General features: G+C 38.4%; 1 protein-coding gene across 4 annotated transcripts in view; it reads left to right on the top strand.

Moving 5' to 3' along the window:
- CPQ (carboxypeptidase Q) overlaps positions 1 to 23,999 on the top strand; it is a 157,199-nt gene that overhangs the window by 24,729 nt on the left and 108,471 nt on the right. For all 4 annotated transcript variants that reach the window (XM_054060057.1, XM_054060058.1, XM_009558012.2 and 1 more), the window contains one exon: positions 8,868 to 9,075. In XM_054060057.1, the coding sequence (XP_053916032.1) occupies positions 8,868 to 9,075 (208 nt within the window). The remainder of the gene's footprint in view (positions 1 to 8,867; positions 9,076 to 23,999) is intronic.

Below are 23,999 nucleotides of genomic sequence, written 5' to 3'. Positions count from 1 at the left end.
AAAATGGACTGTGCAGGTGATCCTTGAAGGTGTTTGGTATTACCTTGATAGTTATTGCATGCTTTAAATCAGTGTTCCTATCAGGATGTGTTTCAGATGCCTTTGTTTATGAATCACTGTCTCTAAAGAGCCCTGGCAGATCCCTTGTTGACATTGCTGATGCCTACTTAAAGCCAGAGGACAGCACCACGTGGATTTTTTGTCTTTTAAGGTCTGGGGATGTGGTTAACATGAGATGAGATGACTCCTCCATCCCAGCAGGAAGCACAGGAAACCATTTCTTGCTTTCTCATCCTCTCAGTTGTGTCCCGTATTCCTTTCTTCCCATTAAGTGCCCCAGGCTTGAGACCCAGTGAGCTAAGAAAATAAAAAGCACTGACAAAATGTTGGTTCTCTCTGGATGTGCTTAGTGATTCACCTTGTACCCTTAGTGCTCCTCCTGAAGCTCAGCTGCCTGAACTAGTGCTCTGAAGAGCTCTTTGTTAACCTGGCGATAGCCTGACAGTGGTTAGAAACCTCCATGGATGTTTGAAATTCAGGGTTTATTCTCCCTTTTGTCCATAGAAATTCAAACCAGTTTTTCCTGAGTGACACAATGGCCAGAGCACACCCTGAGTCTGCTAACTTTCCATACTTTCTGTTTTGGCATAGGACATGCGAGTGTGGAAAAAAATCCACGATTCTTTGGGACAGGAGCAGGAAACCATAAGTAGTACCACTATTGCATCTGTGAAACCTGAGCCAGTGTTGACTCCAGGATAGAAGGAGCATCTCTTTCCGTAGGTCTTCTCTCTCACCCATGCCAATGGGGTTGAAAGCCTTATGAGACATGGACAGAGCTTTGCTTGTTTGTTAGGTTTGCTGGGATTTGCCCACTTTAGCTCAGATACGAGTTTGGCATAGAGCTGGTTGGCTCATTCAAGATTGGAACAGTTCTGATGATGTGCAGGAGGCTTTCAGTACCTTATGATCTTGTGGATGAAATCCACATTTCCCCCTTTTCTTCTTTAGGACTGGGCAAAATGCCAGGATGTCAAGTTTCCAGGTTCAGTCTGATTTGCACAGCAAAAAGGGGCAGCACAGAAAAGGTTAGAATTTTTTATTGAAGAAGGAAAAAGAAAAGCTTTGCTTTCAGTATATCCCAAGATTTGAAGGTGTTGGGTCAAAGAGAAAGTTTTCACTTCCTTTGATCTCCTTACAAGGAGGGTGTTAGCTTTTGTGCCTGTCTTGGTGACAGGGAGAGGAGAAACATGAAACTCAGAATGACCTGGATTTCCAGAAGTGAGCAGAGATTGAAAATGGTCACCACTTCAAAGAAATAGATTCCTATGTAACAAAAAGGATTGAATATTAGAAAGTGCTCCGTTTAGGGAGCTGACAAACGGGAGGTTTACCAGATTTTGTCAATGTCCTTTTCCCAGTTCCAGTGTTTCAACATTGGCAAAACATACAGAAGCATGTAGAGAGTTTGTGTAGGTTTCTGGTAGTACTGATTATATCCCCTAAATTCTGAGGAAAATAGATGTAATTGTTGCTTCAAGAATCTCATAATTGAAGAAAAGTAGTAGTTCGGCAGATGTTTGACCATAAAGTATCAAAGAATTCATATTTTTTGCATGTGTTTTTAAAATGCACTTTTTTTCCCCCTGATGAGTGACCCTGCCCTTCCATTTTAAAGAAACACTGATGAGTAGAACCAATCGCAGAATGCAGCCTGCCTGAAATGTCTCCTTAAAAAAGGAACAGTCTCTGGTTTCTGTCTACTGTTTGTTGCACCAAACCTGAAATAATATAAATATGAAGTGTTGGCAGACCTTTTCCTAGTTTTTATGTTTGAGTCGTGGGTTTTTGTTTAACTATCAACAACATTTGGTCTAGTCTTGCTCTTATAGATGTTGGTAGGAGTTTTGCTGCTTAGATAACATGAAAATAGTTCTAGCCTGTTATTTATAAAATAGGAATATATGTCTCAATGCTGTTGAAGGTGTGCACTGTTGCTCTAGGCTCACAGTCTTTTTAATCCAGGGATGCTGCTGAAAGAAGTGATCTGGCCCCAGTTCTGGCTAATGTATTTTTCCCCAGCGTTGACCTTCCTTTTTTCATATCTCAGTGGTGAAGTGGATTAGGGAATTGAGAAAAGTTACTTTTAATGTGTATCAGAGGATTTAACCTTGAGTTGCCAGCATCTTGGTTGACCACTGACCTGCTGGGAGAGGAGAAGGTCCTTCTGGAGGGACTTGGGTGCTCCCTTCAATTAAAGGTTAAGCGTTGGAGAGGGTTGTAGGCAGGAGAGGACAGTGTATGGCAAAACCTTCCTTCTGTCTTCACTGGATTTCTCATTTTCTATGCATGAGGAGCTGTTGATTCATGTTTTGATACCTTGAGCCTCACTGTTAGGTGCCTGGATTGTTTATTATTACTTAGAGCAGTGCTGCTTGTGGTATGATATTTATGCTACTGTTTTTCATGGAATGTGAAAGACTATGTCCATTAAGGACCTCAGACACTGGTGTTTAGTGGCCCAGCATCTGGACCAAGAGGTAGAGGGTAGAAGTAGCTGTGTGGCTTTGAGGCAGATGTGCTGCCTGGGAAGGACATGGGTTCCTGTCGCTGCTTTAGTGAATGTTCAAGTCAACTGTATGGATTTGCAATGGCAACAATTTGAATTTTCAGTTCTTGGCCTTCTTCAGTGTTACTGAGTTGAGGGGGGTTACCTCAAGGATGGTTACATCAAGCTCAGGTTGAAGCTCTCACCTCTCACTAACAGTGTCAGGATTTGAACATATTTCTCTTCATGTGTGCTCTGCAACTGGCATTTCTAAATCCCGTTCGTGGGTACCTGATTCTCCCCTGACATTGCATAGCAAACCTGTGCCCTGTGCAGCACTGCTCCTGGGAGAACCAGACCTGTTGCCTGCTCTTTTGGTGTCTGAGGCTCCATGCTGGGTGTTGGGTCCAAGCCCCTAGCTGCCTGGATTTACTGCTGCACAGTAAGCTTCAAGTTACTGAAGTAGAACTGTTCTAATGAGATCCAATACTTACTGGAAATTGTAAATCATATTTGTTGAAAATGTGACTACTATATAGTGTTTATTTTTCTTTGTGTTCTTCTGAAAGAATGGAGTAATCTGCTGTGCATCAGAGATAAATAGCCTCATATCGTTTTGAATAACCCTCCTGAGTAATTTTAGTTTCATGAAGTAATTCTCTTTGCTGTTCCACAGAGTAGGTGAGGTCACATTTTCCAGAAGTATATACCGATTGCACAAAATCTTTCTTCTTGATAAAATACTCCTCTTCATTTCACAATTCCCCTAAGATATTTAATATTTTCTTTGTATTGTAATTCTTATGCCTATACATATTGATATGTGTTGACAAAATAAACGTATTTCTAGGTGTTAAAGTATTTTAAATTTTCAGTACATGCTAATAATTTTTGAGGAAGGAGAAAATAAGTGAAGATACGAATCTTTCATTTGCTTCAGCCTGACACCAAGCCTTAATTTGATGAGTTTATTGTGGACCAAGACTTTGGGTTTGTTTTTCTGAAAATCTTATTGAATTATGTCGGGCCTTAGGGAAAGCTGAACTAATTCCTGGAGAGAGCTGAAAAGCGACATGTTTTAAGAGGTAAAACAGAAGTTTAGGAGAAAAATGTTTTCTGGGCTGATTTTAGAGGATACTGAACCTAAATAGGCTGTCCTAATTTTTCTTACCTTACAAGAATATATTTGCCACTTCTCTCTACTCCACAAACCTTATTTTCTTTGAACTGTGCCAACAACTACCATTATTCCCTATTTCCAGACATATATATCTATTTTTTTCTCAGATGTATGCTTCATATCTTCCTATATTCTCATCCAGGAGTATTGACCTTGGCACGTGCTCCAGTTCTGTACAGGATGATGTGGCATCCAGGATCAAAAAGTGCCTTTCTTACAGGACAACTGCACATCCCAGCTCCTGTATTATAATTTTGTATGTGTAGCTTTTTCCTGTGACCCATGCAAAAAACTTCCTAGGCTCTCTGTAACTCCATAAAAGAAGCTGCCTTGTAAGTAGGCACAAAACAGTGGTTTTGGGCCATTTCTGAAAGAAGCAGAGGCATAGTACTTTTATGCTGGGGAGATGGTCAGGTCTGAAGGACAGCTGGATTAGCCAGGCTTGGGTCAGAAAAACTTGGGGCTACCACTTGGGTGTGCTTAGAGTTGGCATAGAATACAGTAGACCACGATGTGATAGCTTTCAGGCTAAATAAGCTTTGTGGGAGAGCTGAGGTGGGAATGGAGATACCTGAGAAGTGGCAGCCATTCAGTAGATGTGAAACAAAGGTGATCTGATGATGCTGGAAGCAGAGCTGCGATCATCAGATAGGCTTGATGCACTGCTCTTGTGGTGTGTTGCTGCTTTCTACTCTTTCTTGTTTTCTTCCTAACATGAAGAAGTGTCTTTATTTCTTGGTCTTGGTGTCCTGATGCCTGGTTCTGGTAATGGGGAGGAAGCAGTCTGTCTTCCTCTTGCCTTTATGACTGCAGAAGTCAGGACATGTTTCAAATGTGTTCTCCAGTTTAAAAATCTCTACCAGTGCCAGAACAATGAGATGTCTTATTGACTTTTTGTGTTGATATTTCAAGCTGTATTTTATGCTCAGGAAGAAAAAATATTAACTATATCACACACAGGGAGGTTTAGCAGAGACTTTAGTTGATGTAGTTTCCAACTTTGTTGTGCCTAAACTTAAAAATACTGTATTTTCATTGTTTTAAGCAAAAATTGCCTTGCCCATTAGATTATTTATTTGACAGTGGCAGCTTCAGTGCATGTGGATCAGCAGCATTGCTGTTCCATGGTGAGATTTTTAAGATAAATCATAATTCTTATGCTAATACAGAGTGAAATAAATGAAGTTTGGAAGGTACATGGGGTGAGTTGTTCACTTGCTGTTATTGAAAAAAATTATTGTCAGATTAATGATGGCTGCAATTGGCTTTGTAATTAGATCTCTAAAGGTCTGTTGCTGTTGACTGAAACACAAAAATGAGACTGGGGGAAAAAAGGAAGAGGGAGCATAACAGAATAATGAGGAAATTAGTATCCAGTAAAATTAAGCAGTATCCAGATTATATTTCTTTCTGGCTCTGCTGAATTCTTCTTTTAATACATCAGCTGACTGTAACTAACTAGATTGAATTTCTGTGTCTTTATAGGTTGAATGTTTCTAGGATAGTAATAAATAAAACCCAATAGAGGCTAGATTACCAGATCTCAGGAAGTCTTGCCCGTCTTGCCCTGGTGTGGCCAAGAACAGCAACAGTATTCTGTATAAAGTTTCCTTGATGATTTAATAGAGATTCACCAATTTTTACAGTCTGATGATAGGATAGATTTTCCTTTTTTTTCTTTTTTCCCTTATTCTTCTCTGAAACCAGTTACTAAGACAGATGCACTGCTCCAGATACTAAAATGGCTTAAATATTCACAGCATTTAATCTTAGGGAGAATAAATTATCTTGTGAGGAATTCCCTTTGAACTAATCTACTTCTGGCATAATCGCTGGCAGGTAAGCAGGTGCTAGGAGGTGACTCCAGACAGAATTGCTAATGCCAACAATCAAACTTCTCATGTATGGCAATGTTGCAGACAGGTGATTTACAGGTGATTTTATATTAAAAAAAAAAATAATATAAAATTGGGCTTTCTGTAGCTAATAAAGAGTAGCTATAATCAGTCTTGCCTTCATCCCACCTGTGAGGGATTTTAGACTTTTCTAATATGTACCGTGCTGTTTATTTCAGCTGGCAGTGTGATCATCAAAATTGTGGCATATCCAAGTTTTTGAGTAGCAATGTACATTTCTGTGTAGAGAGGGCTTTGTAATACATAATTTTGTTGGTAGTTGAAAGTTGCCTGCTTGTTCCCACTATTAACACCCTTCCTGTATCTTAGTTCTCAGAAATTACAGGGTATGATTTACTGTTTAAGATGAGAAATGAAAGGAAACCCATGGTACTATACAGATTCTTTTGCTCACTGACCCAACCCAACAATAAGTATAAAGTTTCACGTGGTGAGAACAAATAAATAGCCTTCAGCTTCATGCCATCAGCCAAGTTTATCACGTTAGTAGTTCTGTCTTCACATGCTTAATTTCCTAAATGCTCTGTATACATCTTTTGGACTGTGTGGATTATAATCTTTATATCATGTTGAAGTAAGCGGGCAATCTGGCTCCCTCCTTACATGGGTTTTCTGAAGACTTCTGTTTGATAATGTACAACCAAGCTCCAGTCAGATAATGAAAGGAGTAAGAAAGAGATAGAACAGCTTTCAGCATGGTAAGCAGAGCCATGAGGCACTGAATTGTTAGGAGGTGCTAGGGGATGGGTTTTGTTAATTTGCTTAAAGGCTCAGGAAGGTAAGGCATTTCGCATTTGTAAAAGGAGTAACTCATTCCTCTTAAACTGATAAATTGTTAAGGTTTTTGTTTCACTTCTGCCTTTGCACATGAGGTCTTTGTGTATGTGTGTCCACATATTCATTTAAGATAATATAGCTCTTGTCACTTAAGTAGATGAGACTGAAATGGTATAAAATGGGACTAAAATGCAAATGAGTTATTGAATTTGTCCAAAGTTACACAAGAGTGAAGTTTTACTTGTTATGAAAAGCACTGTAGTTGATGCTTTATGTACATGAAACATACATGAAACTGAACTTGCAGAGAGAACCCTTGTTTTGTTTTGTCAAAGGATGGCTTTGTTTATGTTTTTGGGAACATTCAAAAGTAGAGATAATGGGCAGGAGTTTGCAGGTCTGCATTCTTTGCCTTAGCTTTAATTCCGACACAGCCCACTGTACAAGCTTCTGATGCCTATCACCTAGGGAGGGCCATAAATGTACTTCCTCATGATATTTCTTAGGGATTATAGATCATTACTAGCTGTCTGTAGCATTCTTTAAAAACCATCCAGAGTTGGTGTTTGTTAATTAATAAAGTAATGCCAAGAAGAGTTACACTCCTCACTTCCCTTGATGAGCAGTCACTAATAGAATGTGTGCCCATCCAGTGCCTGCTGTATTATCCAAGTTGAGCACTGGGGAGAGCTAATATGAAATATAGATTGCGGTATCAACCCACTGAGACCATGGTTTTTCTTGTGGAAAATGAAATTTTGCAGATACCTGGCTTTATTTTCAGTGGCACGGTTCCATATCCAGAATGATCCTGTCGCTGGGATGCTCCTTAGGTAGGCAGCTGAACCTGCAGTTCATTAGAAGCATCTGGAGTCTGTTAGCACAATCACTTAACTGCCAACACCATCGGGTAAAATTTGAAGGTGATTCTTTGGTTTGGCTCTGTGTGCCTTTTTCTGTAAAGCTAAGAATCTGAATAGTTATTCAGTTTAAAGTTGTAAACCTCTTACAATAGGTTAGTTCTGTAGCTAAAACTGGTGGGCTTTTGCTGTAGCGGTAGATCTCTTACCCTCTTACTGGTGCACTCTTAAGTAACCAAACTTTTCTGCTTGAGATAGTCTCTTCAAGGTTTTGAAGTGTACTGTAGTCTGATCTTAAAGATGCTAAGAGCCTGGATACACTGGTGCTGGGAGAGATGATCTTCCTATTTTTATATCAGTTCTTCTCATGTTTTGCAGTCTCAAATACAAGCCTTTGAAATCTTCTCCAAATATTTCTTATACCACCACAAAGGATAAAGAAAAGCAAGGAGGGAAGAAGAAAGGGAGCTTTCAAGAAGAAACATTTTCTTCATAAAAACACGATAGTTTGACTTCTTTGACAAATCCTTGCTAGGCATTTGTTATTAGGTTCAGTTTATGGATGTATTTTGTGGCTTTTAGGTAATATGTCTAACAGTAAAATTTCGGGCATCCATTACTACTTCCATGTTTAGAAGAGAAGTATCAGCTCATGTTGTAAAGCAGTTTCTACTTAGGTCTGTAACCAATCAACAGAATTGATTGTAGTGGTCGTTTTAATGAATTACTTCTTAAATGCTATGAAATATAGTTCCTCAATTAATGTTATAAAAAGTTAGAAGGATTCTCTGGCCTTGGGACAAAATACTTATCTATAAAATCCTTTGCTTTTTCAAGCAAGATAATACAGCAATTTAAAACTATTTCAACTATTGAAAACAAAGAGCTGGGTGGAATTTAACTTACTATGCATGAATACTCCTGCAGAAATACCTGCCTATGTTCTCTGTGTGATAACTGGGAAAGACAGGTGCCTGTGAAAACTCCCACAAGAAGATCCAGTAGAACTGTGACATTATATTAAATATGAAGATTTTTTTAATATATATAAGCATAGTGCAAAATTTGTTGAAAACACAGAGCCTTAATTTCATTTCATTTATGGATTAAGTAATTTTATGAGTGTTTCAGTCTAAAAATATGTGCTTCCAGTTGTCTTATGTTAAGCTAAGTTGTTTAGCAACATATCAAAACAATTCCATGAAAAGATTACTATTATTTTTTATTAATCCCATCGGCAGATTTTGCGAATGTTTTTGTACTATAAATGATTGCAGTGAGACATTAAAGCACATGGAGAGAACAGAATTCCTCCTGTGTATCCTTCTTGCTGTTTAAGTTACGTTTTAATACCAACATGATAGGATGGTTTACGGAACTGTATGTACTTAGTTCAAGGTGCAATTACAGTTCTTTATTATAGTACTGATCCCTGATGAAGCATTTCACATAATCTTCCTTTTCCAGTCAGAAGTTAAATCTGATTTCCTATGTTCTGCACAGTCCATGCTTTTCTGTCTGTCAAAACTGGCTGTAAGAGAGTTAAAGGCAAGCAGTGTTAAAACCACTGTAATACTTTCTTTCAGGAATTACGGCAGAAGTCATAGTGGTATCCTCTTTTGATGAACTGCACAAAAGAGCTCAGGAAGCCAAGGGGAAGATTGTTGTCTACAATGAACCTTTCATCAGTTATGGTGAAACTGTGCGATACAGATCACAGGGAGCAGTAGAAGCTGCTAAAGTTGGAGCAGTGGCATCGCTCATTAGATCCATTGCTTCCTTTTCTATTCATAGGTAAGTGTTTTTCTATTTTCTCCTTGTGACTCACATTTTAGTCTTTAGTTCACATGTGATTTCTGGGCAGGCATTTTTGTTCTCTATGACTTAGATGTTGCCAGTTATGAGTGGGTGTTTGGTTTTGCAACTGTTGGCTGCACAATAGTTCTTTTCCCCTGTGCTTTGTCATTCTTTCAAAATGTTATCATTTTTTTGTTACTGATTCATATTTATTTCATATTTATTTTAAAGAACTTCCTGCATTCTCAAGGCTGCCATAAATATTCTGAGATTAATCAAAATCAAATGTCTTTGATGAAAACGTGAACCAGACTGTCAGCAATAATATGAACTGGTCATTCTTTATATTTGATTACAAAATAAGTGTATGATTTTTATTGTATTGGTCATATTCCTAGCAGAAGGCTGACCTGTTCTAGATGAAGGAGTAGTCTGCTTTGAACATAATTATTTAGAACATTTTAGCAGTAAAATTTGTAATTCTCACACTCATTTTTAAGCAAAGTAGGTTGAAATAATGATTGTTTTTTAAAAAAAGTATTTTTAGGTGTCTTATTGTGTTACTTATTTATCATATATAGTGTTACATTAGGCAAATTAGACTTTTTTAGTTTTCTGGTTGGTAATAGGATCCCTTATTTTATCTGGTGATTTTTTTTCCAGCTCTGAAAGCTTACACTTATGATGAAAAAGACTAGTCAAGGTAAAAAATACTGGTTGAGGCATAGAAGGGAAATGGAAGAGAGTGCAGCCATAAAGTGACAGGTACACACTGTGTTTTAACATAGTATATTTAACGTTTTAACACAGTTATTGGTGACCTTAATGCCTGCAGTGAGCTCTATGTAGTAGCCTGGTGGGTCTGATGAGAATTCTGGTCACAAAGGCTCAGCCAGCAGAACTGGACTGAGAACTGCAGGTGGGACAGACCTATCACCCTGAGCACTCTCCTGGACCTTTGCTGCAGGCTCAGCAGGAGTGGCAGGGGCTTGAAGCGATGCCAGACACAAAGCTGACTGCTTGAACTCTAGAGCTGTGCTTAACAAAACCACTTACATAAGACAGCATGGAAGAGAGGCCTGCAGTTTCTACAAGAGGGGTTGTATTTTGTAACATTGTACTTTCTTAGGCAAATACGTGTTTAAAGGATTCCACAGTATTTATTCCTCCCCCTACTTGCTCAGTAACTTTTTATCTACAGAGGAGTCGTTAGCAGTAGCTAACCTGACGCTGTGTGGCATATAATAAACTGGAATTGTGTTCTGTTTAGATAACATGGTTTCTTTTTGATCTCTACTCCTATGTTTTCTTTCTACAGAAGTTTAGGCTGGTGACTGGGAAAGGGTGGTTTGGCTTCGGGTCCTGCTTGCTATAACTGGGAAGTGTCTGGGACAGGCACTTGGAAGCGTGCTTGTTTCCACTATTTCAGATGGGACATATACGTGGTCACATCTCAGCAGTAGGAGAAGTGTGCAAGCATCACCGTTTGTGATGCCTCAGAAAGCCTGAGAAATGCAGTAGTGTCAACTAACTGTGGTGAATCATGTGCAGAGGACAGCTTTGCTCCCAGGGTAGTTGCCTGATAGCATTTTTATGTGCTTCATATTCCCATGAAGAAGCCACCATTACTTTTCTCAAAATGAACTACTTTGAATTCACATAATACCCAAATTAAACTACTGTATTTCTTGATGCCCAACAAGTAGGTTTACAATATATTTTCTAATGCTTATAATTTTCTAGTTAATTTCATAATGAACAGACAGTGGACTATATTTCAAAGAGTTTTATGAAAAATGATATGGTTTCAAAATAGTTTTATTTGCTGTCGTCAAAGAATATTGCAATCTGTGATCTGTTGGCTGTCTGAAAACCAGAAGGTGATCTATCCTGTCCTTAGTTCTGGTGCTCGCAGAGGTGTTCATTTGTAAGTGACTCTTTGTATCTTCTGTTTGCCAGACTATTTATGGAAGTTCATTTTAGCATGTAATAGAAAATTAAGAGATGAGGAACAGAGGTGGAAACTGAAGGTAGTAAAGCCTTTTTATTAGGTCTGAGTACTGGCATTACAGCTATTTCAGAATTGAATAAAAAGACAGGAGAAACAAATGCCAAATGAATGTTTGTTTAGAAGCACTGAATCCTTAATTGCGACTGGAAGTCAAGGTGTCATTCCCAAAGGCAATTTCAAGTTTAGATGCTGCCAGGAAGCCGTTTTTTTTTCGTGAAGCATACCTTCTGTCCTTTCTTTGTTTACCTTTACTTAGGTTTTTTTTGGGTGTGGGAGGTATTGGTTAGTCTATTTTTTCGGTCGGTCACTTCTGCCACTCAAGTGATGCCTAGATCTGTTTTCTTGTTTCTAACAGAAACCAGCTATTTCTGTAAGCAGGATGGATTTTCTCATCTCCATGCCTTGTTCTATATTTTCTCTTAATCACCAGCACTGTGTCCCTTGTCTGTCCTACCGATTAGCTGTGCTGGATGGACCCTGCTGGATCTGGTGCTTCTTGTCAGTCAGTTCCTAGGGCACTGTTTATTCACATCACTTGTCTTTTTGATTGACTGATGGCAGATACTGCGTTACTGCAGGGAGTAGTGTGTTAGAAGGGTGAGAAATAAAAGGTAAAAAGTTGATAAAGGACTTCTAAGTGTTGTGAAAGAATGTCTTGCATTCTTGCAATTTGTATACTGCTAAGCTGCTGTTTTGTTGACCAGAACCTTTGCTTCTTGGTCCTGTGTGTTTACATGTGCAGCTATAATATGAATAACTGATAATGGGATTGTGGCAGTTTTTCACAACATATAAGGATAAAATATGCTCCATCTGATACTGCACTATCCCACTTTCTTCAAGTGAAAGAAAGGTGGAGCTTCACAGTTTTCCCTAAACTATATCAGCTTTGATGTGTTAGGGCTTTTTTTGGTTGTTTTCAGCCCTGTTTGGATAGGGGGTCCAAAATAACTTATTATTTGCTTACTCTATTGCAATGAATTAAGCTGGCTGGAACAATGAAAGCCACTTCATGGCGTGATTTCTAGGTGATCTTGCAATGCAAGTAATATTGATGGGTTAAAACTAGGTGATTTCTAGTAGATTAAAATCTTAGGGCTGATTATTAAAGCTTATTGACAAGATTGGTAAAATCACAACTTTAATTAAATTAGTCTTCTCTTGCTGGCAGCTTGGTGGCTATTCTGTGTTTCAGAGATGGCAAGTGACCACCACATTGTCGAGGGCAAAAAGTGTGAAGGGAACCTTTGAACAGTGATTATATAGGCAGTTTATTTTTATTTAAGATGTAGTAGTATAGCTATGGAGTGGATGCAATAGTTTGGAGATTCTGGCATCCCAACTCTGAATGAGGACAAGAAGAAAAGAATTTGAATATACTCAGGAAGACTCGTTGCCATGTTTGTATTAGGGCTCATGCCAACTCATTGGTGACAGTGAAGGACTTGAAAGATTTGTTGTTGAGTTTCAAGGAGTGCTTTCATTTATTTAGGAACAAAGTAGTAAATGAATAGCAAATAAAATTAGCAACAGCATCTCCCTTGTATTTACATGGTTGGTATTATGATGTTATGTGGCAGTTGTGTCTCATGGTATTTTCCCCGTGTGTGTAAGAGTCAAATAATTCACTTGCTACTTTATAAGTATCAATGGAAAAGTGGGGTTTTTTACTTAGGAGAAAGTCATTGTAACAGGTAGGTAATTTTCCCTGCCCTCCCCTCAAATGGTGTGTTTATTACAGCCTTTTCCCAGTAACAATTTCCTGGAGCACTGGCAATTTGGTGGTGAAAACATTTAAACATGTATATTAGGAGTTAAAGAGTAACAGAACTATTTTTAGTGAACCTTCTCAAATAACGTGTATTTTTGTAATCAGTCAACAGTATCCACAGGATTTGGCTTTTTGGAGAAATCCGGATGTTGACTTTTTTTGCTTTAATAGCTTGACTGTGCTGTGATTAATGGTCTTGTACAAGTTAAAGTAATACATATGTTTACTGTTGTGTACAATAAACTGATGAGTATTTCCCAGTTTGTAGTGGATGTTTTTACAGCAAAAATGCTCAATTTACAAGGCATGGTTAAAAATGTGGTTGTAATAACCTAGCCATAAGTCTATTTTTTCCGTTCTAGCTGTACATTTTTAGAACATTTTATAGATAAAAGGTATTTTTGAGCTAATGAAATGGTCCAGTATTTATCCTGTGGTGAATATACTGTTATGAATCTAAAACTGTAAGTAAATCCTTCTGTTCCTCAAGAACCAGAAATTAGATGAAGTTATAACACTGTGTTTTGTTATAATAACCCCTTTAAGGGTTCTAGAAAGAAGCAAAATTGATTGTTTCTCAAGACCTCAGAAAGAAAGTTCCCAAGCATCCTCAAAGATAAATGCTGAAGTATTGTTTATTTTAAATATTGCAGAACAATCTCTCCAATATATAAGAAATTCAACAGGGAACATATTCCAAGGCTGAAATAGACCAAATACTATTTTGACATAGTCTGAAGACTGTTAACAGGGACAAATACTTGGTCAAGTTCTTCTCTTTTGAGGCTGAATTCAGCCTTTTATATCTGTCTGAAATAATAATTTGCTTCACTTTCTCTCCCCTTCTTCAGGCTACAGGTGGCCAAGACCCAACATCTGCTTGTGAAGCTCTAGTAACTCTAATTAAAAGCTGGATTCATGAGTGGCATGGTGCAACTCTGAATTTATAGCGGAGCTTGCACAGATAGCCGGAGTGGATGCATATGACAGAATTAAGTGCGGGAATGCCAGGATTTGGAATATTGTTTCATGGAATGTATGTAAATTTGAAAACCTAGGGTTTTCCTTTATCTTAATTTCCACTTTTTGTAACCTCACTTGGTTAATTTTCTCCTGCCCTGCATAGTGATGTATACCTTTTTGTATATACATTGTACTCTCAAAGTGCCTTTTCTTTTCCTCTCCTGCTTTTGCTTTTATTCTTTGCTACTATGTAATCAATTAATTGCTTCTCAATCAACTGGCAGTGTATGTGAGTTAGTGTCCTCTTTCAGGTGCTAGCATGGTAACTTCTTACCACATCACCTCTTCTGAATGCTTGGTCTGCTGCCTTTGGTTCCAGATGTGAGGCTTTCTTGCTAAGGAGAGCTTCCTCCTTTCCCTGAACTCCATGTTTGAGGAAAATGAAGCCTTCTTCTCATCAGGAGCACAAAATAGGTGTTAGGAATGTCATAGCTGCTTCTTCGCTAACACCAGCTGCTGTAGCCTGGGACTGGTCATCCAGATTGCTACTCAACTGAAAAAGCCTATTTTTCCTCAGGCATTTGAGTATAACTAAAGATTGTTTATTGCCTCTCGCATCCACTGAAAGGAAAAGGATGAAATTGGTTTATATTTACAAAACAAAGTAGGAGTTTTTGTGTAACTAGTTTTTGGAAGTTTTTGCTTTGCTTTCCTCTTTTCGCTCAACACTCATGCACACCGTTTTCTGCTCTGCCTACAGCGCCCTGGTGACTATGTGATGTCTGGGCTGCTGAAACTGTGCAGCCTTAGTGGTGTATCTGGCTACACTTGGGGACAGCCTGGCAGATGCTCACAGGATGCGTAGCTGGAGAGAAGCCAATGCATAATATCTTCGGCTGCGTGTACAGGCGTAGTGTGTGTGAGCTGCCAGTGCCCTGGGCATATTTGAATTCTGGTCCCCCTCTCCAAGTGCTGTGTCAATTCAGGAATTTGCGGTTACTCTGGCTTTTGGCCTGTTAGTGCATGTGGTATGTGAGTTAATTTCCTGCAGTTCTGTTCAGTCCTCTCCGTTCTTTCTTTGCTTCTAATTAAGCTAGCCTTGGGCTCTAAGGTCTGCAGGGGTGGGACGTGTTTTAGTCTATCTGTAAACCTGCTTCCTTGTTTTTTGGCTAATGAAATAATCTTGAGTCTTGTTCTCTTGGGATTAGGAAAAATATTTTATGGATTGTCCAAACTTTTTCCTCTTCTAATTGAAAATGATTTTTACATCTTTCAAAATAAAAATCCTTGTGTCGCAATGGAGTTTTTCCATCTGATGATGGAAAAATCTCTTTTCATTAAAAAAAAAAGCTGCAATTAAAGATTTAGGTACAACAGCTGAGACCGAGCATGTGTTAGTTGTTGGGCCGTGCTAGGTGCACTTTCTGTGCGTATCTTCTGGTTTAGTTTTATCAGAAAGGAAATGAGCACTGGTGCTCAGAGGCTGCTCAATGATCAATCAGCAAAGGATTTTGGGAGGTTCACTTCAAGAGCTTATTCTTTATTCAAACTAAAAGGCTAATGTGGACATACCATGTGAGATCTTTAAGAAAGTCATACCATCTGTATGATAATTTAAACTGTTTATGGTGTAATTTCTATTGTATTGGCCAGAGAGATGCCCTCCTCGGTATGAAGATTCACTTCATCATTGCGGGTTGTGACTCTTTATTATCAAATGCCAGTTGCAAGAGGGAGCACAATCATAGAGCCAAGGCTTTTTGTAAGTCAGGAGGGATGAAATGAGAGATATTCAATGCATGTCAGCCAAGTACATCTCCTTGATGTTGATGTGTATGTAAAATCCAACATCGTTATTATTAAAAATATTTTGATATGAATGGCTAAACTAGATTGCGTTTTTTGTCAGGAAAAGGTAGTAGAAAAGATCTCTTTTGAAGGAAGAAAGTTACTGGATTTAATTCCCAGAAATAAGGTTTTTCAAAGGATGTCTGAGACACAAGACATTTCTCTGAGTGGAAAAATAAACTATTTCTATATTCCTTGAGTAAAAAAACCTACTATATTTATATTTTTTTTCCATTTCATCTGACGATGCTATCTATTCTGGTACCTGGAATTTTCCTTGATTCCTTGTAATGCTATGTTCCTTGCTCCTGGTGCATACTATTATGATCAGTGCCACCGATCCTGCTTCTATGGAGGTAGCTCTTGTTGGAGGTACTGAAAATGAAGAGTTTGCCTATATTGTGTTTGAATCTGATGCCTTCGTTTCTTTACTCAAGAAACTCTCTTTGCTCATTACAGTCTTCCAGAAACAGAGTTTCTGTTCTTATTATTGCCCTGTTGTGTTTTTTAAAGCATTTTTTCCCTCCCTAGCATGTGAGTTATATACTCATAGGGTGAAGTGGTGAACGTATGTGTTGAAGAGTTAATTTCTTCCAGTGGGGAGGAGAATGCACTTGTGGTCAAGCTGGTTTAGAGTTTATCTTTGAGGGAGCTGGAAAACTGACAAACCTGATTCTCCCCTGCCTGTAAAGTGCATGCTCACTTGTCATATTGCAGAATTGTTGTAAAAATAAACTTCTTCTGAGTAGGCAGCAGCTTCTGTCTGCTTTGCACAGACTTGGGGAATGTGCAAGGCATAAAGGGAGCAGGAAGCTGAATGATAACTGTGGAGATGTAACATTAATGCTGTAGAATGACTGGAGAGATGAGGAAGCACCACTTTTCACTTACAGGACTCATATAGCAGCAGGAATTGTTCATAAGAAACATCTCAATGAGAGGCTGTCCTATGGTAATAAACTGTGGCAACAGAATACAGGAATATTGTCTTCTGTTCTACTAAGGGACAAGGAAACATGGATAAAACCCTTGCCAGTGGTGTGACAAGAGCAGACCATGTTTTGTAAGTCTCTAGTGAGCTCGTGGAAGATACTAGTTAGGTTTCATAGAGCTATGCATGTTATCTTCCTGCTCTTAGAGATATGAGTTGGTTGTGAGGGGTTTATTTTCTTGCCCTGCACATAGGGGCTTTTCCTCCAGGAGGTCTGTATATGTTGTTGACTGACAATTCATAAATTTTCACTTTGCTTCCTGTGTCCCCTGAAGGCCAACATGCCAGACTGCATTCTGCAGTGCAGTCTTTGTGCTCAGTTTTGGGCAAATCGTAGCTGTCAGCAAGAGAACTTAGATGTCTTTAGCACAAATGGAGTCTGTGCTTTAGGAGATGATTGTATTGTGTAGTAGGTTCTTGCTATTTAAGCGTTAAATTTCAGGTAACTTCACTGACTTTCACTACAGAGAAATCTGTAGATGATGTTTCTCAAGTCCAAATCTCTCTTAGGCTTTTGCCAAATGTTTTGTCCTCTTTTTACTTTGAACTATATAACTGGTTTGGGGTTTTTTTTTCCAGTAGACAGGGTTTGATGTGACATCTGAAACCTCTGGGTAATTTAATACCTCTGGCATATTTGATTTCTTACAAAGTCAGTAAAATGCTGATGAGACTAACAAGAGCTTCTCCTAGTTTTGGCTACTCCTATTCAGAAATATGTATGGGAAGAGTTTAATCAATCTAGTGTCTTGTAATATAAGCAGTATTCTGTAAATTTGGTAGGGGCGGGTAAAGGGCTAGTAAAATCTTTTTACTTTTCTTATCTAGAAAAATGCTGTGAGGATAACAGTCCTTTTGAAATCCTCACTTCCTCACCAACAGCTTCACAAGGCAAACCTTTATTGATTCAAGATTCTTTTTTCCACTTTTCTGGCTCACCCACTCTCCTAACATCACTGAGTCATACATTTTGTTGGTGGCTAGATGGCCACCCATGTCATGAATAACATGTGTTAACTCTGGTCTTATTTGGGTACTGTGAGCATTCACTGATTAGATTTGGTAATATTCCAGAATTAGTAAGATTTAAAGGAACGGTTTCATTTGGCCTTTGCATTACTGGTTCATGTATATAAAGATGTTAAGCATATAAAACTGCCAAGTCTTGAGTTTCTTGTACTGATCTTTAAGGAGTTACAGCTGTGCTTGCTGTGGGTTGAGCACTGGGAACTTTAGCAGTTTTCCATGATTTCCTGTATCACTCTAATCAGCTCCGTCTTTCTTCAATGCTGCCAGACCCTTCTGAGTATGTATGGATTGCTGCTTCCTAAGAAAGCACTGTTAGCAGTTCAGGAGCATCTGACATGATTGTAATGTCTTGATGCATCAATTGCAGGTTCTGTTTTAATGTCCTTGCAATATTCAGTTTTCTTGATTCAATTGAGGAGTGTCTTACTAGTATGTGGCAACCATAAATATAGAGGATTGAAGGAAAACATTAAAACAAAAATGCAGATAAGGATTACAGAGAGGGATCTGAGTAATACAATGCCAATGAACTATTTTCACAAGGGATGTATTTGTTTTCAGCTGCTGATAAGATCTGAGAAGTATGTGGACCGACATTTTATTTCTCTGTAATTCTCCATGATTTTTTCTGTGTAAGTACAGCACTGAGGGCTTTATCTGGAGTGTTCATCTCCAAAGCACATGAGTACACAGCTCTGGACAACTGGGGGAGATTAAATAGTACCAGAATGACTGTGCTGGAATGGTACAGAATTGGTGTTTAGAGAATCCTAGCCAAATACTCTCTGTTTTTCATTTTAAACAAAAAGCCAAGAGAGTAAAGGCTCCATTTCTTGATGTATTCTAGGATGACCTCCATTAATTTCAAGTTACACAGCAAATCACTTTTTGACTTTGATTTAGGCAATGCTGAAAAAGCGTGTACAGAGGTCTACTGTATAGATTCACCCGTCTATCAATTTTTATTATTTTTATGTCTTTTAATTGGTTTTCCAGTTTCTACTTAGCTCTGAGTATTGTTTCTACTTCCTGTACTACTCAAGAAACTTTTTCAGAATCTATTTGATATTGTTCTTAATCTGATGTTGCTAAAAATCATCTACATATTACAGAAGATTTTTAGCATGTATACATTAAAGTTTTATTTTTTAAACTCCTTGTATCTGCTGTAAAACAGCAGAAATATTATTTTTAAGGGTTACCGCTGATTTCCTGAAGTGAACACAGGTTTATATAGGTATTGTGTCTGTATTTGTGAGCTTCAGAATCTGTCTTATGCAAATATAAAAATGTTTAATTTTGATATGTAACATTTTACTTATGTGCTCTAAAAGAAACATGCAGACGAATGTAGGTGCCATTTTTTTTTTAGTATACTTAATATGCTAGTCAGCTGTTAATATCCATAATCTCTCTGGTTTTTGCCCCAGGCATGTAGGGGATTTGGAAATGCTAATGCTTTATTTTGTTTTGCCTTGTTTGCTTAAACATGTGAGCAAGCATGTATGGTTTGCTCCAACATATTATGACTTCTCTTAACAAGAATGTTTGCACTGATTTCAAAGAGGGAGGGGGCCTTCTGTTTTTTGTTGGTTCTTTCAATTTCCACAGTCTTGCTTGTGGCTTCTCCATATGGTAGAGGATTTCTGTGTTGGTTCATTAAACGTTGTCTTCACATAGGATAGCCTACCCTGCTGGGTTACCTTTGCTATGACATATGTCAGGCATTTAAGTATGACCTGTTTGCATGATGATACCCCTTGTTTATGGCACACAAATTCTGACTTGTATTTTTTGGAAGTAAGAGCCAATTATTGCCAACACTAACAATGACCTCTTCTCTGTAGAAATAATACCTTGCGTCTTGTAAGTGTAACCATTTCAATTACTTTAATCCTTTTCTCCAGCTTTGTTTTCCACTTCAAATCCAATCAGTCATGGGAGCCTCTCTCTTATTGTGTTCATCTCGTTGCGTCAAATACTCATCCTTTGGTCTTGCCTGCGGGGTAGGGCTAAATGGTGAAAATCCTTCTCCATCTGGTTTATTAAATGAGAGATGCCAACTCCTGTCTCTGCTCTGCCAGTGATGCCAGCTTGGGTTACTTGCCTGTTGTCCTCTCCTCCAGGCACCTAATACTTTGTCTCATTTTGTTTCTATATTTAGGAGGAGGGTGCAAAGCTAAAGCCATAACTTTGTTATCTTCCAGCTTTGCTTTTTAAATCTGACCTTTGGTTTGGTGTTTCTAGATCATTCCCATATGTCATTAGCTGAGTAGGTGGCTAGGGCCTGTGACTTCTGCTAAACTGTATCACCTTTACCTTGCTTTCCTAGTCACTGTCCACAGTCCTTCTGCATTGGCTGGCTAATATGAGTATTGCAAATACTCTGCGAAACAGAGGGACTGTCTTAGATGTTTCTGCTCATTATTATCAAGTAGGGTTGAGCTTTGACAGCAATTCCTAGATTTTTAATCTACTGTGATCACAATAGAAAAATATTTATTCTAAGAATACGAAACAGAAAGGAACCATATGGTTTCTCATTTACTTATTTCTATTTGGATTTTATCACATTGCTTTGCTGGTGACTACGAAGCACACAAAACATCTCAGCAAGAGATATTAAAACTATTGTACCGTTTAGCTCTGGGAAGCCTAGGTTGATTCTAGATATTTGTGCACAGAACCACAATAGATGTGTTTGTCAGATGAGGGACAATAATCATGTGAATTAGCTAAAACCACAGATTCTGAAGTTCCGTTCTTCTCTCTGCCTTGTGTCCCCGTGGTATCTTTAGTAGCTCACGGTAATATCTTTCTTTCCCTGTTTGCAAGCAGCGGTAATGATTTTTGAATGTTAATTTAGTGCAACATTTGTACCTTCTTTGCTGTAAAGAAGATATCATTAAAAGTTGACTCTTCTAAACTATAATTAAATAATCAATACTAGATTCTGCAATAATTTGCCAGTGCCAAAACCAGAGTATGGTTCTATTATTATCTAACAGTGGGTTATAAAATCCATTATGTAACTATGGAGTTTTATTGTGAAATAAAATGTAGTGTGTTTGATGGTTAACTTCTTCTAGATTGAGCTTTCAGGTTAACCTAACGGAGATCTGTGGGAAGGCTCTGGCAGGAAGTGAAAGACAGAGAATACACATTGTTACCTTGGAATATTGTAATTTCCAATGTCGATATTTAAAAACAATTGGTTGACTGTAGCTCAAATGTCTTGGATTTTGAGTTCAGTTCAGTAAGAACTCACCGTGAGAGAGCAGAAGCCACTGGAAAGAGAATGAAGGAGCTGGAATTTTGTAGAAGAGCAAGCTTTTTCCTTGGTAACAGCTCTTTAACACCAAGAACAACATGAACTTTAGAAATCAGGTCCTTGGATTCAAATACAATTTTGCCAAAAGTCTGAGGTTTGGAAAGAGTGAACTTGGAGGTGAGACATAAGGGAGACTTTAGCTGTTCTTCTGTAACGTGTGCATTGCTTGCACCTTTTCAAGGATTAGACTGTGATCCTTCTTTGAGGAGGGTGTGTGTTTCCAGCTGTCTCTCCCTGCAGTCTCCAAAGAAGGAAACAACAACTTTCAAGGAGCTTCAGGCTCTGCAAAGGCTGCGATTGCTGATGGGGGGATGAGGCCAGAAAGAATGTGAAAGGACCATGCAACTTGAGTTACACGCTCTGTGTCTCAAGAAAGGGTGTTAGAGGAATCTATGTTCATGCTCAAGGGCAAAGAGCTTGAACAGGGATACAACACTGTCCAGATGCAGTCAGCACCTTGAGACAGGAATCCTGGGCTGACAGGTTCATCTGAGAGATCATCCATGCCTGTAACTCCACAAAACGATGTAGGTTTTTTCTCTTTTCCATTACTTAGTTTATAATATTGGCAATCTCAGAAAAGAGAAATGGTGTGCTGCAGTGTCTGAGAGAATTCTAACATTTCAGTCTTGCCAGAAATGCGATGTGAATAGGCATACCCATGAGAAAACTTCAGCAGAGCTATTTGGAATAATAAGCACAGCTGCAATTTATGATTTTAGAATCGTAACTGTTTTTCAGTGCCTAAAATTAGGTTTCAGTCATGTATATCTTTGTATGGTGCTTTCCAATGACAATCAGTGATGGATTCCTTTAACCCTTTCCTATATAGAGCAGTACTTTTTATTTATTGGATATTTACACATTACTTAGTAGAATGTCTTAAGGGTTAGTGAAAAGATTTCAGAATCCAGGCAAGTGCAAAGAGATGATGAGGAATTGGAGAACGCTGTTGTAAAATACCAGATGTAGTGCTTGTCTGTAGAAGTTTCCTGAGAAAGGAAAGGAGAATGCCATTTGTTCCTCCAAGGATCTCCCCCATAAGGTGTCTAAATTTAAACAACTAGTGTAATCGTCATACTGTTAATAAAAAATTAAAAAAAGGGAAGAATTTAAAATGCTCAGATCAGTGCCAGCTCATCACGCGATGTGCTTGACTGTGTATATGTGTAAACAGAAGATGTATAGGAAGAGGATGTTGTTACTCAAGTAAATCTTGCTGACTAAAGAAAATGTAATGGGATTTCAAAGCACTCACTCAGTCTGGTATGCCTGGGAAACCCTTTGGTATTAGAGAAAGTGTCTTTGAGACTTGAAGAAGTTTTCAGTCCAGGTATGTTCATGGTTGAGAAGTTCTAACTGCAAATACACTACTTTTCCCTCCTCTACTCAAGATTTCAGGAGGATATTACAGAATTAGCAGTAAGCAGAGCTCATGAGCTAGACAGGTTTGCAACCCAGCCTGGCTGTTGGGATTTCAGAAGGACTCTCCTAATTGGATCCACCTCCCCCAAATATTTTGTCACTGATAAATCAAGAATTTCCAGGAAAAAATGAAGGATGTTTTATCCACATCTTTACATCCAGGCTATTCAGTAGTCTCATAGCTTTGGCAGGAAGAAGCAATACTGTGTGATTTGTACTGTTTTGTGGGTCATGTTAGCCATGTCCATTGCAGTTGAGCAGTTCAGTGGTTAAGTTGTGGAGATCAAGCACTGTCCTACTATATTAGAAGTTTTGTTAATACTGGTATTAATCAGGATCTTGGCTACATGACAAGATTCATCTGCAGGTCAGTAAACTTTTATCTTCATGTAGATAAAACTCCTAAAAGTATGTTTTAGGGGCTGGGTGTACAAAGGCTTTCTAAGCTGCAAGTGATCTTTGGGCTGCACTTAAAGAACAACTGCATGATAAACAGTTGTGAACTGCACACATTCAGAGTTGTTATGTAGAGTTCAGTATCTGTTTATAGACAAGCTAGATTTGAAACAAGTACCATTTCCAGTGAATAATATAAGTCACTCAACTGTGGTTACACAGAAGTGTTGTATAGGTTATTTTACAAAAGCAAAATTTCACTTGACAGCTGCAAGTTAATTCAGCCTGTGGGAATTAGTTTGTAAAACATATTTCTACCTCTAGAATTGTATGATACGCTTCTTTCTAAGTAGATGCAGTTTTTAAAACAGATTTTCTATTTATACTATTCATGAAGTTACATATGTGGTCTTAGTGCTAATATTAATCATGAACAATTAGTAAGGTACTTTTCCTGCACAGTGTTCTTCAGGGGAAAAAAAATCATTCCTAGTTAGCATTTGAACACTGGGAAGAAAAAGTACTTTAAATTCTGTTACTGTGTTACATTAGGTGGGCTTTCCTGGTTTGGTATCTTGAGCTCTAAGGCTATTTTGTGTGCACAAGGCTGTGAATGCAGGTGATTCACTGCATACTGTTCCTTGTGAAGACTGTCTAAGCAGAAGAGTACAACCCAGAACAGTTGAGTGAGGAGGAAACAGGGAAGACTGTGGTCTTCCCTGACAGCCCTCATCTGTGGGAGCTGCTGGAGGTAAGCCGAGACAGCTGCAGCATTCCCATGGCTGTCACTTTTCAGGTTGTCTGGAATCTCATCATGTCCCTAAATCCAGTTCACCACCTCCACCAATACAATTCATCTGATCTGACTGGCTGTGTGCCTGTATCTCTTGGTTAAAGTCTGAAAGCATCTGTGTATTTATATTTATATTTATATACAGACTATAAAAATTGTGATCATTATTGTACATTTAAACAAAAGCCTCCAATCTGCTACCTTTCTTTCCAACATTTTCCTCAGCAGCATGGATCAACTAATGAAAACGAAAGAAAATTGAATTGTTTCAGACAGTTTCTCTTCCAGCAGAGACTCTCCTACGCACCCGTTATTAGATATTAAAGAAATCCATAAAATGTAAGAGTGGGATTGAGAATAATC

This window comes from Cuculus canorus, chromosome 2 (assembly GCF_017976375.1).
Source record: "Cuculus canorus isolate bCucCan1 chromosome 2, bCucCan1.pri, whole genome shotgun sequence".
NCBI classification, from domain to species: Eukaryota; Metazoa; Chordata; class Aves; order Cuculiformes; family Cuculidae; genus Cuculus; species Cuculus canorus.
The sequence above is the reverse complement of the archived record's forward strand: the minus strand, read 5'-3'. Positions and strand labels throughout refer to the sequence as shown.